The 13,603-nt window shown below is 52.2% G+C and overlaps 1 protein-coding gene across 1 annotated transcript; it reads right to left on the bottom strand.

The window, feature by feature from the left end:
* Nucleotides 1-12,287: 12,287 nt before the first annotated feature.
* Nucleotides 12,288-13,346, bottom strand: LOC308514628 (G-protein coupled receptor 183-like; the record flags this gene model as incomplete). Its single annotated transcript, XM_081084890.1, has 1 exon — nucleotides 12,288-13,346. One exon carries the CDS (start codon nucleotides 13,344-13,346, stop codon nucleotides 12,288-12,290), a length of 1,059 nt encoding a protein of 352 aa, XP_080941016.1.
* Nucleotides 13,347-13,603: the final 257 nt, after the last annotated feature.

The raw sequence follows: 13,603 nt of genomic DNA, 5'->3' as shown, positions 1-13,603 counted from the left end.
CTCAGTACAGAGTCCTGACCACGGGGCTGCCCTGGGCCCTTGGACTTCCCTCTGGACAGGACTTCCCGCTGGACGGAGCCCCCACAGGGAGGGTGAGGACACCCTTTGGTGGTGTCTCCGTCGTGGCATGGGGTTATTTTGATAGGATCTGAAAAACAGACCGTGACATTTAAACTTTTTTTTGTTTTTATAACCAACTAGTGTTTAAAGCCGACCCCTCTCACTCCCTCTTCCAAGCCTCGCCTTCCGGGGAAGCAGGGCGGGGGGAGGGGGCACATACCTAGATTGTGGTTCCATCCGAGGTTGGAGTGCCTATGGCAGGCAACAAATCTGTTTCTCACATTCATGTTTCTCTCTCCCTGTCTCTCTCTTTCTCTCTCTCCCTTCCTCTCTTAAAAAAAAAAAAAAATCAATAAAACATCCTTGGGTGAGGATTTTTTAAAAAAGAAAGAACATGAATCCAGATGGACAGGACAGTTGACTGGGAGCCCCTGAGCCAGTATTCCTCATCTTGCTCTCCATGGCTCAGACCTCCTCACCTTCCGGGGGCGGGGTCTGAGGCAGGGTGAGGGCTAAGGCTGGGGAGGTCAGGGATGGGCTGAGACTCCAAGAAGAGTGTCTGGAAGGAGGGGTGCTCAGAAACGGGTCGGTGTTATGGGTTGAATTTTGTCCTCCCAAAATGTAGGATGAAGTCATAACCCCCAGTACCTGCACATATGCCCTGGATTGGAAATAGGGTGTTTGCGGGTATAATGAAGTTTAATGAAGTTAAGATGAGGGCATTGGGGTGGACCTATCCAAGATGGCTGGCGTCCTTGTAGAAAGACAGAAGTGCCCTGTGGAGCAGACACAGGGAGAACGCCGATGAAGATGAAGGCAGAGCCGGGTGATGCACCCAGGAGCCAAGGAACTCCAAGGATTGTCACAAAGCCCCGGACAGACGCTGGGAGAGGCCTGGGGCAGACACCCCCTCCCCCCCTCCCCCTCCCAGCCTCTGAGGGAGCCAGCCATGCTCACACTTTGATATTGGACTCTCAGCCTCTGGAACTGTGAGAGAATAAGTTTTTTGTTGTTTTGAGCCACACAGTTTATGGTATTTCATCACTGAAAGATCAGTTGGGAGCTGAAAACCAGGTATTACAGGCTTTATTAGGAAAAAGACCTGCCAGGCTGTCTCGCAAGGGGAGAGCAGCAACCCGTGCAGAGGTGAGCACTCCTTTTGAGGGGAGGAATAGGAAGGAATGGGGGCTTAGGGTACTCGGCGTGCGCTGATTGGTGGCTTAATGTATGGCCCATATAAGGTACATGGTTAGGCACTCAGGTACTTAGGAACAAGGGCTTAGGGTATTTGGCAGGTGCTGATTGGTGGCTTAATGTATAGTCCATATAAGGTACATGGTTAGGCACTCAGGTATTTCTGGGCTGCAGGTTACATCATGTTTACCGTTACTCCGCCCACCAGTTGGGGGAAGGGAGGATCTATCATTCCATGCTTTTGGTAATAGTAAAAAAAAAAATTGAGAGTCCCGGCAAGGTCAGGGGGCGAAGGTTTGTCTTCCACAGCTGCTTCCTGCTGAGAGGGGGCCTCGTCAGAGACATCTACCCGGGGTCTCAAAGATTCTGGTGACATAGGTATCTCTAGGTTCTGAATTCAAGGCCAGACAGATCTCTCCCACCTTCTGGTTGGCAAACGCCTGCATTCTGTTCTGCAAAAAACTAGTGAAACAGTGCATGAGACAGGGTCCAAAGAGCAAAAGTAAAAGAATAGATGCCAGTGGGCCTAATAATGGGAGGAGCCATGGGGCAAGTGAGCCAAAAATGACATACCCCTCTTCTTGCTGGTTACATCATCTTTGGTCAATCCTGTCTTGGAGGGATTTAATGTGATCTTTGACAATTCCTGATTCATTAACAAAGTAGCAGCATTCTTCCCCAAGAAAGACACAACTACCCCCTTTTTCTGCTGTCAAGAGATCTAAAGTGCGCCGGTTATGTAGGGCTACCGCTGCTAAGGAGCCTACCTGCCTTTGCAGGGATTCACGGGAATTGCTAATGATGGAGATATCTTCCGAAAATTCAACAGACAATTTGTGGTAGAAATGAACGGAGGAGGAAATGCCTCCTACGCCTGTCCCTACTGCAGTGAGGACTCCCGCACCCACTAAGAGGGGAACAAGGGCTGCCCTTTTGTGGCGAGGCCTGAGAAGACCAAGAGAGGATTCGAGTTCTCCCTCTGTTCTGATAGAAAGATTGGGGGTTAGGAAGACATAAAGGCAGAGCGAGTGTGACAGGTTCTGGGGAACGCAGGTGTAGGCTGTAGTCCCACAGAGGAGAGAAATACCCGGTGGAGGGTAGGCTAAGGGAGGGGGTAAAGTTATAGATTGTGCACAGTAGTTAGGTGTAGGAGTAGTTGAGGTAGTGGTTTGAGAGGTATTTGCTAAGCAGGTAGTGTTTTCCATATTAAAGAGAGAGACGTTGTATAGGGTGCATTGAGGTTTGCAAATACCTCACCTATATCTCCCCTACATTGTCACAGTCCCCCTTCTGGCGGTATTTCATACATAGATATTTGTGGTGATGAGTCATCAGGTCCTGGACTGTGCCACTGAGTCTTCTTCGGGGATGGTGGGGAGACATTGGTGAGCCTGAGAGAGGTGGGTCCTGTGGGGGTAGAAGTGTAGGAAGGTAGTGTTTTGTGTAGAGGTGTGTATGGCCTAATGTGTGAGAGGTGATACCAGTGGTGTATTCCTTGTACCTTTGCTGCCGTAGGGGTAGATAGTATGACTGGGAAAGGCCCCTCCCATGTGGGTGTTAAGGATGTTTTTCCCTTTTTCTTGGCATAGACCAAGTCCCCAGGGAGGACTGTGAGATGAGTAGAAGTTGTAGGAAAGGGGCGGGGAGAAGATTATCACGGTGTTGTTGTAAGAGTGGCCTCATATGGGCAAAAGCAGGGAAGTAGTCTCCCAGGGAAGGGGAATTGTCCTATAGGGTTTCGAAGACAAAAGGCCACCCATACATGATCTCGAAGGGGCTTAGAAGTAGTGGTTGTTGTGGCACGGACCCCAGTCTCATTAGTGCCGGGGGAGTAGTTCAGTCCAAGGCATATGGAGCTCGAAGGACAGCTTGGTTAGATGTGTTTTTAAGAGATGATCGGCCTTTTCTACTTTACCCGATGACTGAGGGTGGTAGGGGGTGTGGAGGTTCCATTTGATGGTTAGCATTTGAGAGACCAGCTGTGTTATCTGAGAGACGAAAGTGGGGCCATTATCAGATTGCAGAGACATCGGAAAGCCAAAGCGGGGGATGATGTCGTGGGTGAGAGATAGACGAGCGTACCGGTTCCGGTCCAGCTGATGGGGAGACAGATGTGTGTGTTTTCCCCACAGAGGAGGAAAAATCCCTGCTCATGGAGACAGGCTGAAAGGTGTAAGGAGAAGAGGTGGACTAAAGGGTATGAGATTCCTTTTCCCAGTTCCACGCTCCAAGCTGAGAGGGTAGTCCTCATGGCGATACCAATAAGGGGTGACAGAGGAGTGGTTGAGACGGTATTGCAGTGAAAGTGGGAGGGAACGTTAGAATGGGCTGTTATCCAAGGGAAAAGAGAAAGGCAAGGAAAGGAGCAGTGGAAGCCAGGGACCTGGATGGTTGGATAAGAAGTAAGACACTGCACTCAGAAAACATACATTCAACCAAGTACAAGAGACCTTCTGTAATAAAAACTAACAGCAGGCGAATTAAAACATGTCTAGCAGTCAGTGTTTCAGTGCTGTATGCTATTTTAAAATATTTAGATGCTTATCATTTAACCCAGCAATGCTCCAAAGTCTTTAAGTTAATAAAGACTTTGGAAAGTTATGTATAGGTATGTGAGGCTGGAGAAAAGGCAGAGGGAGGAGGGAGCAGGCCCCGCAGTCTGTTCCCAGGCCTCTAGAATCCTGCTTAGATTCAAAATTGCCGCATTTTTCCCTAGAGATAACATGCTAAGGCTGGGGAGATAATGAGCTCAGTTTCTGATAATAGCCAGACTGTTCAGTAAGCCTGTGCAGTCAAGAAAGTTGTTCTTTGGGAAGGGTGGTGGCGGGGGGGGGGGGGGGGGGCGGGGGGGTGGTGCGCGTTTGAGAAGGCGCTGAGGTCAGAGCAGTTTTCAGAGCATTAAAGGGGTAAGAATGTTGGCCTTGGGATCTGAAGACACAGTAAGGAGGCCCCTTTGCCATGTCATGTCATAGAGGAGCTTTGCAAGAAGACTACAGTTGTGAACCTGGAGGCGAGATACCCAGTGAGCCCGAGAAAGAAGAAAACCTCTTATTCAGAGGAGGGGACAGTCATGGAGGAGATAAGGAGATAAGGCTTTTACAGTCCCAGGAATGGCTCAGCCTTGTGGGGTGAGAGAGTGAAACTGAGGTAGCTGACTGTGGTTTGGGACGACTGGGCTTTATGAGGGGGTACATGGTAGCCCTGGCCGGGCACCGAGGTAGAATGAGAGAAGAGGGAATGGGGTATTTAGTAAGATGCAGTGTAGCTGTGAGGTGGTTAATGGCTGTGAGACTAATCCGTCAACCCCCATAATAGAGACTGAGGAGTGGACAAGGGTCCCAGCGAATTCGGAGAGGGCAGAATAAGTGGCCCAGTGTCAATTAAAAGGAGATCGGCTTACCTGCCACCACAGTCGTTACCCAAGGCTCTGTCCTGGTGGTGTAAGTCTGTGGGGCCCTGTCAGGGCCTGGGCAGATCTTTGGTGGGCAGTCCCAGGAGGTCTGGGAGATCCAAACCGGATCCAGAGGGCGGCCATGCTGGACTGGCTGAGGCCTGAACCGAAGGGGCAAGACTACATACAGTCTGATTTCCAGTGGCCTTCCCTTCCGCACCTTGGGCAGGGCCCAGGCAGGGGTCTCGGGTTTGAGCAGGACTTGGCTCAGTGTCTTTCCTTGCTGCACTTGAAGCATGGGCCCCGAGGAGACTTGGCCCCTGACTTACCTGCAGTTGGAGGACCAGCACTTTGTTTGGGGTTCATGGGAGGGGTGGCTAGGTGCTGGAAGTCCTCCTTCTGGGCCTTAGCCTGGCCTGATCTCACCATTGTTTTTGGATTTGCATCTCTATTATTAAAGACCTTGAAGATCAGGTTAACGAGGTCTTTTTGAAGGGTTTGAGGACCTGTATCTATTTCTTGAAGTTTACGGTGTATGTCGGGGGCTGATTGGAATATAAAATGGGTGTTTAGAAGAAGGGTTCCCTCTGGGGTGGTGGGGTCTAAGGTGGTAAATTTCTATAGAGGAGGACAAGGGGACATAGATGTCATGCCCAGTCAGGTCATAGGACTGGGGCAGGCTCCTTAGTAAAGGTGGTTGGGTTAGTGAAAAAAAACCTGAGATGCTTCTCAATCTGTGTGAGGCTGGGCATAGGGAATGGGCACGGACTCAGGCTATGCCCTCAGTTCCTGCTGCCTCCCTCAGGGGTAGAATGGATGCAGGAATAGAAGAGGCTGTTGAGGAAGGCAGCCTTTGGGTGGCCTGAGAGTGAGTGTTAGATGGGAAAGGCTGTTTTGGAGCTCACGTTCTCAGGATCTGGGCTCTCAGGGACTGGGGAGAAGGTGGTTGCTGGTTAAGAGGGTCTGGGTTTTGGGAATCTACTGCAGGTGAGGGAGAAGATGTATAAAGCAGGGTGGAGGTTGGTGGGAGAGGTGGAGAGGAATGATTGACTGGGTCGAAAGTGTCAGAAGACAGAGAAAGGGGCTGAGGATCGGTTTGAGGGGGCAAAGGGGACTTTGCGAGGAGGATCTGTTGAGTGGAACATGAGGAGTAAAGCGAGGGGCGAGAGCCGAGGAAAAAGAAAGCCTGTACGGAAGGGATCTCTGAGGCCTTCCCTGTCCAGTGGCAGAAATTATCTAGGTTCCTGAGGATGTTGAAATTGAAAGTGCCATTCTCGGGCCACTTAGAGCTATTATCGAGTTTATATTGTGGCCAGGCAGTTACAGAAAAATGAGCTTCTTTGGTTTGATGTAGCCAGAAAGACCAAGGGTCGAGAGATAGGCGAGGAGACACCCGAAGGGTGTGTTTTGAGGGGTTTGGATCGAGAGGTCCCCATGACTGGAGGGAAGGGCTATCGGAAGTTGGAGAAGGAACAGGAGCATCCTCCAGCTCCCTCACCCAACCTGTGGAGAGAGCGAGCAGAGAAAAGGTTCGGAGATCGTCACCCCGAGACACTTTTCCCGTGGAGTAGAAGAGTATTCCCGGCCAGGTACCTGGGCTTTCATAGTACGAATAGCCAAGTAGACAGCAAATTCTGAGACCCTAATGCCCCTCCAGGTCACAAGGAGCTAGAAAAAAAAAAGAGGGGGGTTAAGTTGAATCCGAAGGCCTAACAGAAGGCGGGAGGTGAAGAGATCCACACAGGTCCTGGTTCGGCAGGATTCGAGAGGGGCCCGGGACAGGCCAATCAACCCAGAACTGCACCATGGAGCAAAGTCAGGAAGTTAGCCCGGGTCGACGAGCTTCTGCTGTGCACTGCTTCCCTGAAATGCTCAGGATATGGTCCAGGAATCGTCCCCGTTCCGTTTGCCCCTTCCGGGTTTTGGCACCAGAATGAAAGATCAGTCGGGAGCTGAAAACCAGGTATTACAGGCTTTATTAGGAGAAAGACCTGCTGGGCTGTCTCGCAAGGGGAGAGCAGCAACCCGTGCAGAGGTGAGCACTCCTTTTGAGGGGAGAAATGGGAAGGAATGGGGGCTTAGGGTACTCGGCGTGCGCTGACTGGTGGCTTAATGTATAGTCCATATAAGGTACATGGTTAGGCACTCAGGTACTTAGGAACAAGGGCTTAGGGTACTTGGCAGGTGCTGATTGGTGGCTTAATGTATGGTCCATATAAGGTACATGGTTAGGCACTCAGGTATTTCCGGGCTGCAGGTTACATCATGTTTACTGTTACTCTGCCCACCAGTTGGGGGAAGAGAGGATCTATCCATCACAACAACCCTCGAAAACTTATACCATGGGCAAGAGATCAGATGCTGGCACGGGCATCCAAGGAGGGCCAGTGGTCCTCACACTGGAGGATGCGACCAGGTTACCCCAAAACCTTGTCGAAACACAGTGTTGGGCCACACCCCAAGGCCATTGCTTCAAAAGGTCTAGAGCAGCGGTTCTCAACCTGTGGGTCGCGACCCCTTTGGCGGTCGAACAACCCTTTCACAGGGGTCGCCTAAGACCATCCTACATATCAGATATTTACATTACAATTCATAACAGTAGCAACATTACAGTGATGAAGTAGCAACGAAAATAATTCTATGGTTGGGTCACAACATGAGGAACTGTATTTAAAGGGCCAGAAGGTTGAGAACCACTGGTCTAGAGTGTCGCCCAGGAATGTGCATTTCTAACAAGTCCCCTGGTGGTGCCGATGGTGCTGGCCAGAGGCCCACACTTTGATAGCCATGGCTTAAGGGGCACGTGTGGCCTGGGCTGGGACCTTCTGGCCCCAGGAGTAGATGTACATCCCCACTGACTCGAGTCGTGCAAGCCCATTTGGAAAACTTAGTGGCCGCAAGCAGCTGTCTTTTTAAATGATCTCTTCCATTTTAAATGATGTATACGTGTATTGGTTCATGGACTCCCACAATAACCCCATGTGGTAGATAGGATAGTCTCCATTTTTAAAAAATCGGTTTTTATTGATTTCAGAGAGAAAAAGGGAGAGGGAGAAAAATAGAAACATCCATGATGAGAAAGATCAATGATGAAAAACAACAATTAGCTGCCTCCTGCACACACAACACAGGGGATGGAGCCAGCAACCCAGGCATGTGCCACAACCAGGAATCCAACCATGACCTCCTGGTTCGTGGGTCAAGACTCAACCACGGAGCCACACCGGCCGGGCTCTAGTCCCCATTTTTATAGATGAGGAAAATGAAGCTCAAAGTGGGGCCGGTTGGGGGGCGGAGTGACTCCTCTGCAGGGCTCTCCCTCTGGTTCTCTGAGCTCAGATTCTGTACTCAGAGCCCAACCTGGAGAATTCCCGGCTAGCTTAATCCTCAGAACTCAGATTTCCCTGATCTTTGTAAATCGCACCCACCGTCACCTTGTCTGAAAAGAAAGCCATTCACATGCATCCACAACCAGCTGCAACCTGTGCATATGGGCTCCGCTCTCTCTCCCACCCACTGTGGCCACTTCCTGCTGGATCTCATGACCTGGGTCCTCTTTCCACATCCTCTTGTACCCAAATGCCATCGGATATGACTTCCTTCTTCCTGCTTCCCTATGTCTTAACAAACTGGCCCCCAGCTGCTGTGGAGCTAAGAAGCCCGGCATGCAGGGTGGGCAGGTGTGAGAAACGCCTGGGAGAACGGTCGGGAAGGATTTGTAAGGTCCGGAGTTGGACAGACCTGCTTGCCTGGCCCCTCTCCCAGGAGGGGCCTCCAGGTGATGAAGCCATCTCGTTGTCACACCCCCACCCTGGGCAGGCTGGGCAGGCCCCTTTTTGCCCCTTCCATGTCCTTTGACAAGTGCTGGGTTGGTGCAAACTGGGTTGGAGTGTGAGCTTTGAACCCCAGCCAGGTGGGCGCCTATGAGATTCACTCAGAGAAGCAGACATAGGGTACAGAGGCACCTTCCAGCTGAGTTCCACGTTCTCTGAGTCTCTCTCTGACTCCCGCAGGCCGGAAGTGCCTCCACGGTGGCGCTGACCAGCGCATCCCAGGACTGGTGTGCAATGCTGAGACCTGTCTGGCCCCGGACACCTACAGTCACGTGTCTGCAGGTAAACCTGAAGCCCAGCGTCCTGCCGGCTCCCAGCCCCGTGGAGCCAGAGCTAGGGACAGAGTAAAGGCATGCCCAGAACTTCAACATAAGCCCCAAGGACTTTTGATGGCGTGCAATGTATCACACTGCAGCAGAGGAATTACCCTCACCCACCCACACCCGTGAGCATGGGCTGAGCACTACCCTCAGCACAGGGCAGAGAGGAGGCCTCAGCAGACACGTTTCTCGGGAACTTCCAGTCTGGGTGCCACCTGAGACAGGCCCCTCGAGAGAGAGCATGGTGTAAAGCTCCAGGAGGAAGAGAGGCAAGTGCCCAAAACACAGTCAGAAATGACAAGATGCAAGAGTCAGGTCTCCAGGAACAGAGAAGGTCACGCTGGGACAGGGGCTGAGGGCACTTCACAGAGGGCCCCATCTGAAGTTTGAGGGTCCGGGATGGGAAGGAGAGCCGGGGGCTGGCCAGGGGGAAGAGCCCCCTGTGAGAAGGAGCAGGGCAGGCTGGGGCCCGCGCAAGGCAGACATCTCACTGGCCCTGGTGCTCCCCGCGCTTGGGCCGAGAGGTGCATGTTCTATTTTACTACTAAATGCAGAATCGCCCAAGTCAAACCGCTCTCTGTGCATTGCTTTAGACTCAGGAAGGTGCAACGGAAGCTTTGTCGTGTCTCATGTAAACATGACCTAAGCAGTGGTTCTCAACCTTCCTAATGCAGCGACCCTTTCATACAGTTCCTCATGTTGTGGTGACCCCCAACCATAAAATTATTTTCCTGGCTACTTCATCACTGTCATTTTGCTACTGTTATGAATCGTAATGTAAATATCTGATATGCAGGATGTATTTTCATTGTTCGCGACCCACAGGTTGGGAACCGCTGAAAGGGGATCGGACTTGCCGACCTGCACCGATGAAACCAAGGGCCTGTTCCTCCGACTTTCTTCCCCCCGCAACGCGGTTCCCGATTAATCACACCAGCCGTACGGACGCTTTCCCATGGCACACGCGTCCAACTTCTCAAGCCACAGTTAACAGAGTCCCTTCGCCCCCCGACCCCGAGCCATCCGGGCCAGTACCTTGGTGTGCATCCTCCCCCTGCTTTCCGAGCTTTTCAAGAAAACCTTGTCATTTTTGTAAATGTTAACTCTACGTTTTTACTAATTTTGGTTTGGAAGGAGGAGTATTTGTGCTCATTAGAACATTCTGCTTCCCTAGATTTGAAATGTCATCTAAATAATTGCTCAACCGACAGTTCTTTTGGTGGCGCCAACTATTACTGTGAAAATGCTCTCTTCCAGGAGAAGCAGCACAGACCCCCACCACCACCCCATCCCACCCCCCGCCCCAGGCCAGGAGCTGCACTGTTATTTATCACGATGCACTGCAGGTGGACGAAGTTCAAGCTCTAGGGCAGGGGTGGGCAAACTTTTTGACTCGAGGGCCACAATGGGTTCTTAAACTGGACCGGAGGGCCAGAACAAAAGCATGGATGGAGTGTTTGTGTGAACTAATATAAATTCAAAGTAAGCATCATTACATAAAAGGGTACAGTCTTTTATTTTTTTTAGTTTTATTCATTTCAAGCGGGCCGGATCCAGCCCGCGGGCCATAGTTTGCCCACGGCTGCTCTAGGGTAAAGTTCAAGCTCACTCACCACCCAAGACTCTGTATCTAGTTTTGTATTTACCATTTTGTATTTTTTTTCTTTTTTTAAATTATTAACTAGAGGCCCGGTGCACAAAAATTTGTGCACTCGAGGTGGGGGAGGAGGGGGTCCCTCAGCCTGGCCTGTGCCCTCTTGCAGTCTGGGACCCCTCGGGAGATAACGACCTGCTGGCTTAGGCCTGCTCCCGGGTGGCAGAGGGCAGGCCCAATCCCTAGGTGCAGCCCCTGGTTGGGCTCAGAGCAGGGCAGATTGGGGAGTTGGGGCGCCACCCCCTGTCATGCACAGAGCAGGGCGGATTGGGAGGTTGCGATGCCACCCTCAGTCACGCTCAGGGTAGGGCCGATTGGGGGGTTGGGCCACCGCCCCCTGTCACACTCAAGGCAGGGTCGATGGGGAGGTTGTGGCGCCACCCCCTGTCACCCACAGAGCAGGGTGGATCAGGGGGTTGGGGGGCCACCCTCTATCACCCACAGAGCAGGGCCAATCAGGGGGTTGGGGCGCTGCCACTCTCACACTCAGGGCAGGGCCGATGGGGAGGTTATGGCTTTACCCCGTCACACACAGAGCAGGGCCCGTGAGGTGGGGGGGTTGGGGCACCGCACCCTGTCACACACAGAGCCACAGGGTGACCAGGGGGTTGGGGAGCTCCCCCCTATCAGGCACAGAGCAGGGCTGATCAGGGGGTTGGGGCGACTTCCCCTGTCATGAACAGAGCAGGGCGGATAGGGAGGTTGTGGCCCCGCCCCCTGTCACACACAGAGCCGCAGGGCGATCAGGGGGTTTGGACGCTGCCCCCTGTCACGCTGATCCCGGTGCTGGGAGGCCTCACAGCTCCGCTGATCCTGGTGCTGGGAGGCATATTACCCTTTTACTATATAGGATAGAGGCCTGGTGCATGGGTGGGGCTGACTGGTTTGCCCTGAAGGGTGTCCTGGATCAGGGTGGGGGACCCCACTGGGGTCCCTGGCCAGCCTGGGTGAGGGGATGATGGCTGTTTGCAGCTGGTCACATTTCCTTCAGGCTGGGGGTCCCCACTGGGGTGCCTGGCCAGTCTGGGTGAGGGGCTAAGGGCTGTTTTCAGGCTGGTAGGTGACAGAAGCTCCCAACCACTCCTTTTTTTCTTTTTTTTTCTTTTTTATTCTGGGCCAGCTTTAGCTCTGAGGCTCCAGCTCTTAGGCCTTCGCTGCTGAAAGAAGGTATCTGGTTTGTTTCAGTTCTATAATCAAAACTCTGTATCAACTCCAGCTCTGAGATCCCGGCTCGCTGAAAGCAGGTTTCTGGGGTTTTGTTTAGCTTCTATATTTGTAACTATGTTTCAAACTGCAGGCTCAGAGGCCTGCAGTGGCAGGCGGGGAACGTTGGAGTCCTCCGTCACTGAAGCAAGCAAGCCTCATGTTCAGTTTAAGCTGCCTGGCTGCCGGCCGCCATCTTGGCTGGCAGTTAATTTGCATATTGCTCTGATTAGCCAATGGGAAGGGTAGAAGTCGTATGCCAATTACCATGTTTCTCTTTTATTAGATAGGATTATTTTTTTAATCCTCATCCAAGGATATATTTTTCCATTAATTTTTAGAGAGAGTGGAAGGGAAGGGGGGGAGACACAGAGAGAGAAACATTGATGTGAGAGAGATGCATCAATTGGTTGCAACCCAAGTACATGCCCTAGACCAGAATCAAACCCAAGACCCCAGGTTGTCCACAGGCCAACACTCCAACTTCTGAACCAAAACAGCCAGGGCTATTTTTTTTCCTTAAAGAACCCTCCCATTCCCCCTGCCACCCCCCCCCCCCACACACACACACAAATTATATACACGCCAGGCCCCCAACCCCGAATTGCTCCCTGGATGCAGTTTTAGAGCCATTAGACTTCATTCTCCTCTAAGGGCGGAGCCTCCAGCCTGGTGGTGCTTTGTGTTTCTGAGGAAGTTCTCGTCGGGGAAGAAGAGGATGCTGACACTCTGAGTTTTAAAATGCCGAGGAGCCATTCCCTGTAACGTGTAGATGCAAAGAAGTAAATGAGGGGGTCGATGGCGCAGTTCATGTTCATGAGGGACACGGTGAGCTGCAGGGACACTTTGAAGGCACTCTGCTCGGGGCAGGACGGCAGATAGAGCATCTGCCTCACCATGAACTGGGCGATGTTGAGGTGGTAGGGGCTGAAGCACAGCACCACAGCGACCAGCACCACCAGCGTGAGCAGGCAGGCCCGCCGGTGGTGCCCTTTCTCGCTTGTCAGAGGGTTGTCCCGGGCCGTCCTGCACAGTTTCACTGTGATCTTCACGTAACAAAATAGCATGACCCCCAGTGGCCCCCAGAAGCTCACGACACAAGCCCCCAGAATGATGAGGGACAGCCTGAAGACCTTCTCAACGCTGGCATACTCCATGCAGGTGACCTTGCCTGCCACAGGCCCGGTCATGGTTATCAAGAGCAGGGGCACCGTCTGCAGGCCCGCCAGGGTCCAGACGGCCATGCAGACCAGCCTTGCTCGGCTGGCACTGCGGAGCCGGGGGCGCCGGTGGGCGCGGACCACAGCCAGGTAGCGGTCCACGCTCACGCACGTCATGAGGTAGATCCCCCCGTAGGTGTTCATGTAGAATATGAACGCCGTCAGCCTGCAGAGCCCTTCCCCGAAAGGCCAGCTAAAGTCCAGCGCGTAGTAGGTGATCTTCCCAGGCAGAGCCAGTGTGAACAGAAGGTCGGACACTGCCAGGTGGACCAAGTAGACTCCAGTTGAGTTGATCTTCTTGTCCTTTTGACAGGCAAGGAAGAGGGCAAGTGTATTTCCCAGGGTGCTGAAGACTAGGAGGACTGTGTAGAACAGACAGAGTATCACACTGGCTTCCCGGGGTAGGTGATGAGGAAGGCAGAAGCTGGTATTGTGGGAGATGCTGCTTGGGGTGTCTGTGCTGGAAGCCATGTCAGAGAGGTCCTCAGGGAGACAAAAATAAGTAAACTGTGATACTGAATCTGTGGGGTGACAGCTCTATATGGCAATAATTAATAGTTTGCCAAGGCAACATGCACACAAAAAACGTGTCTTTTTAAGTAAACTTTTTCTTGAAGTGTAACACACTGTTCCAGTTACTATTGCTGCATAACAAATTACCCCTGAAATGTAGCTGCTTAAAACAAACGTATTATGCTCACAGCAGATTTTGATCAGGACACTGTGAG

Source organism: Myotis nattereri (assembly GCF_964212035.1).
Source record: "Myotis nattereri genome assembly, chromosome: 2".
NCBI classification, from domain to species: Eukaryota; Metazoa; Chordata; class Mammalia; order Chiroptera; family Vespertilionidae; genus Myotis; species Myotis nattereri.
The sequence above is the reverse complement of the archived record's forward strand: the minus strand, read 5'-3'. Positions and strand labels throughout refer to the sequence as shown.